The sequence below is a fragment of the Schistocerca cancellata genome, chromosome 8 (genome assembly GCF_023864275.1).
Source record: "Schistocerca cancellata isolate TAMUIC-IGC-003103 chromosome 8, iqSchCanc2.1, whole genome shotgun sequence".
Taxonomy (NCBI): domain Eukaryota; kingdom Metazoa; phylum Arthropoda; class Insecta; order Orthoptera; family Acrididae; genus Schistocerca; species Schistocerca cancellata.
The window spans coordinates 12948687-12951564 of record NC_064633.1 but is presented as its reverse complement, the minus strand read 5'-3'; the positions used below and the strand labels follow the sequence as shown (position 1 = coordinate 12951564).

General features: G+C 41.7%; 1 protein-coding gene across 1 annotated transcript; it reads right to left on the bottom strand.

Annotated features, from left to right (window-relative positions):
- Nucleotides 1–234: 234 nt before the first annotated feature.
- LOC126094970 (uncharacterized) lies at nt 235–1056 on the bottom strand. Its single transcript, XM_049909625.1, has one exon. It carries the CDS (start codon nt 1054–1056, stop codon nt 235–237), a length of 822 nt encoding a protein of 273 aa, XP_049765582.1.
- Nucleotides 1057–2878: the final 1822 nt, after the last annotated feature.

Genomic DNA, 2878 nt, shown 5'->3' with positions numbered 1-2878 from the left:
ACGCAAATAATGACAGTAGCTCCCATGAACTGAAGGAGGACTGTTTTGCTCACAAGCCTTTCAACTTCTTTAATTAGCCTGTAAAAGGAAAAAGCAATCGTACGCAGGATGTAGGCCAATACTTGCAGATTTTTAAAGTGACTTATCGTCACAATGAATGCGGTTTAAATACTTATTTTGCGACTATATATTTCATCAAAAGGGGCCATTTAACATTTACCGTGAAATTCATACTCACTCTATGACGTCCTGATGGTGCTCGATGCAGCTGCAGAGGTCTTTCCACATCACCTCGCCACTGGAAACTTCGAGCGAAAATTCCTCCTCTGTCTTCTGCTGTTTAGTACTGGTAGTGCTATGGTTTCCACTCATTTTCCCAACACGTCTCAGTCTAGCATTGAGAACCTCCAGTTGACCAGCTGCGTGAATTATCATGGATACAAAAAGCAAGTCTGGACCCACTGCAGTGAAGAAACTGTACTGCATACTGAAGTACTGCAGTGTGCTTAGCATTTCGTAGTACGGTGTCTGGGTGTCCCTGCTGGTGTACCAGGCCGTGGCAGGAAGTTCCCTCTCCGGTGGAAATATTCCGAGCTTCCGCATGATACTGGGAATTGTAGCCCAGACGCCGGGCATAGACCCTCCCAGAAAAGTCATGTACAGCGTGACAGCTCTCGCAGATCTGTACGATGCGTCGAGGATAGAGATTGTTTCTGAATCGCCAGTCTTCTTTTGTTCCGCGCTGATATCGTCTATTCTCTGTACCATGCGAAAAAATTCTTCTTGTCTCAAAACGAAGCTAAAGAATTTTATTAGACTTAGAATTATGCTAATCATAAGACATGTGTCGTGGGTGATTTTGTCAATGTTTCCCCAGAAGTGCCAGAGGGCCTGAATCTGAGCGACGAGGAAGCTGAAGAGTGTGAAGAGCACCCATGCTCTGTACAGTAGATACCATTTTGGTTGGATCCATGGCGGTCTCCACATACCAGCAAGCGCAAGAACACGAGCATTTATCCACAGTCCAGTATCTGACCAGGGTACGTTCTCCGACATCGCGTCCAGGCCACCTGTTAAAGAATCACGCGGTATGTATAAAACTACCACTTTACATAAGATCCTAACTTAGTTTGTACAAGGGCTTGCTGAAAAGGAATGCCTTTGCCGAATTTATGTAAAAACTCTTAAAGCTTGTTAAACAAAACATTATTCTCCATGCCTACATATTTGCAGCCGTCTGCATCTAGGGGGCTCGGAATTGTTGAGCATAACTTGGCGGTGTGCACCGTAATTATGTCGCTGCGTGTGAAACAATGCGCTGTGGTCGAGTTCGTAATCGGAGAGTTCGTCTACAAAAGAGCACTCTCTCCTTCAGCATTACCACTCAAGTGCCCTGCGACATCCGCAACAATTGGACGCCTTTGTTTCACTGTCATCGATAATCCTCGAAAAAGGAAGTTAAAGACCATCTTCGATGACTTCACTTTGATAGTTATGAAGCGGTGCAGCCAGATGTGAGGTTGTCGTCTGTCAACAAATATTCTGTAATGACGGGCTGCGCGGGGTAGCTCGACTCCTCCCTCGGGCTTAGGTGTGCATGTTGTCCTTAGCGTAAGTTAATTTAAGTTAGATTAAGTAGTGTGTAAGCTTAAGGAACGATTACCTCAGCAGTTTGGTTCCATAAGATGTTACCACAAACGTCCTACAGTGACGGAATAAACAAACACGTCTCTCATTGGGAGAAGTGTGTTCGTTTCCATGGTTTACTGTACTGAGATACAAATACATAGATATGAAGAATAATGATGTAGTAACGTTTGTTTTATTTTAAAGGTCTTAAGAGTTTTTACATAAAAAATATGGGGGTGTTACTTCTCAGCACACCCTCGTGTATAAAATACATAAGCGCTTCCCATGATTCCGCAGCTAGAATACAAAACAACATTTTCAAAAAAATATGTTGTAAATCACGAATATACATCCATTATGATTTGACGTGAAACGGCATATCACAAGTATAAAGAGTTTTGGGTGTGCCCCATGGTCCATTGTGATTCATTGAAACCTTTCTACTACAGTGTAAAGTGTTATCTTCCAAAAATATCGTTCAGCCAATCACTGGGTACTGGTCGCCATTCTGTAGTTGCGACAGATTCATAGAGGAACTAGAGAAGATCAAAAGCGTACCCATCCAATATGCCCAATGTCAAACGCTACGAGTGTCGTGTATCATAGAGAATATTACTTTTAAAATTCCCGAATTATATAAGTACTATTATTTCGTCCCTTACGTATGTAGTGAAATGCCAGTGAAGGTAAAATAAGAATAAAACAAATGGACGTGGAGGTAACCATAGGTTCTTACTTGGTTATGCTAGTAGAAAATGTAATAGAAAGTGTAAAATATGATAATTCCGCCACAGAGCATCGATAGTTTGCCGGGTTTAGATGCAGGTGTAAAGTTATATACTAACAAAATACAACAGATATTATAAAAGGCGGGAATATTTACTCCCTTAAAGCTACTACTGCGCATTATAGCACTATTTGGTAACTGGCCTTCACAGCCGAGGTAATTAACAGCGCGGGCTGTGTAATACTTTGTTACGTAAAGTGAGCTACTTCAAATGAGGACATCGTACGTAACAGATTTCCTTTTATTCTATGTCAATTGCGTTTCATGAGAGCGCTAGCATTTTTTATGGTTCAGATTCCCACTATGTGTGACTGTAGTGCAACATCTCAAACATATTGCTTTTCCACCAAAGTTAAGTTTCTCATGTAAGTCATCCGTGGTACTCGGAAACAAAAGAAATACTTGAGATAAATCATGTCGTTTTTTAGGAACATTTTTCCCCTGCATGCTATATGATGAACG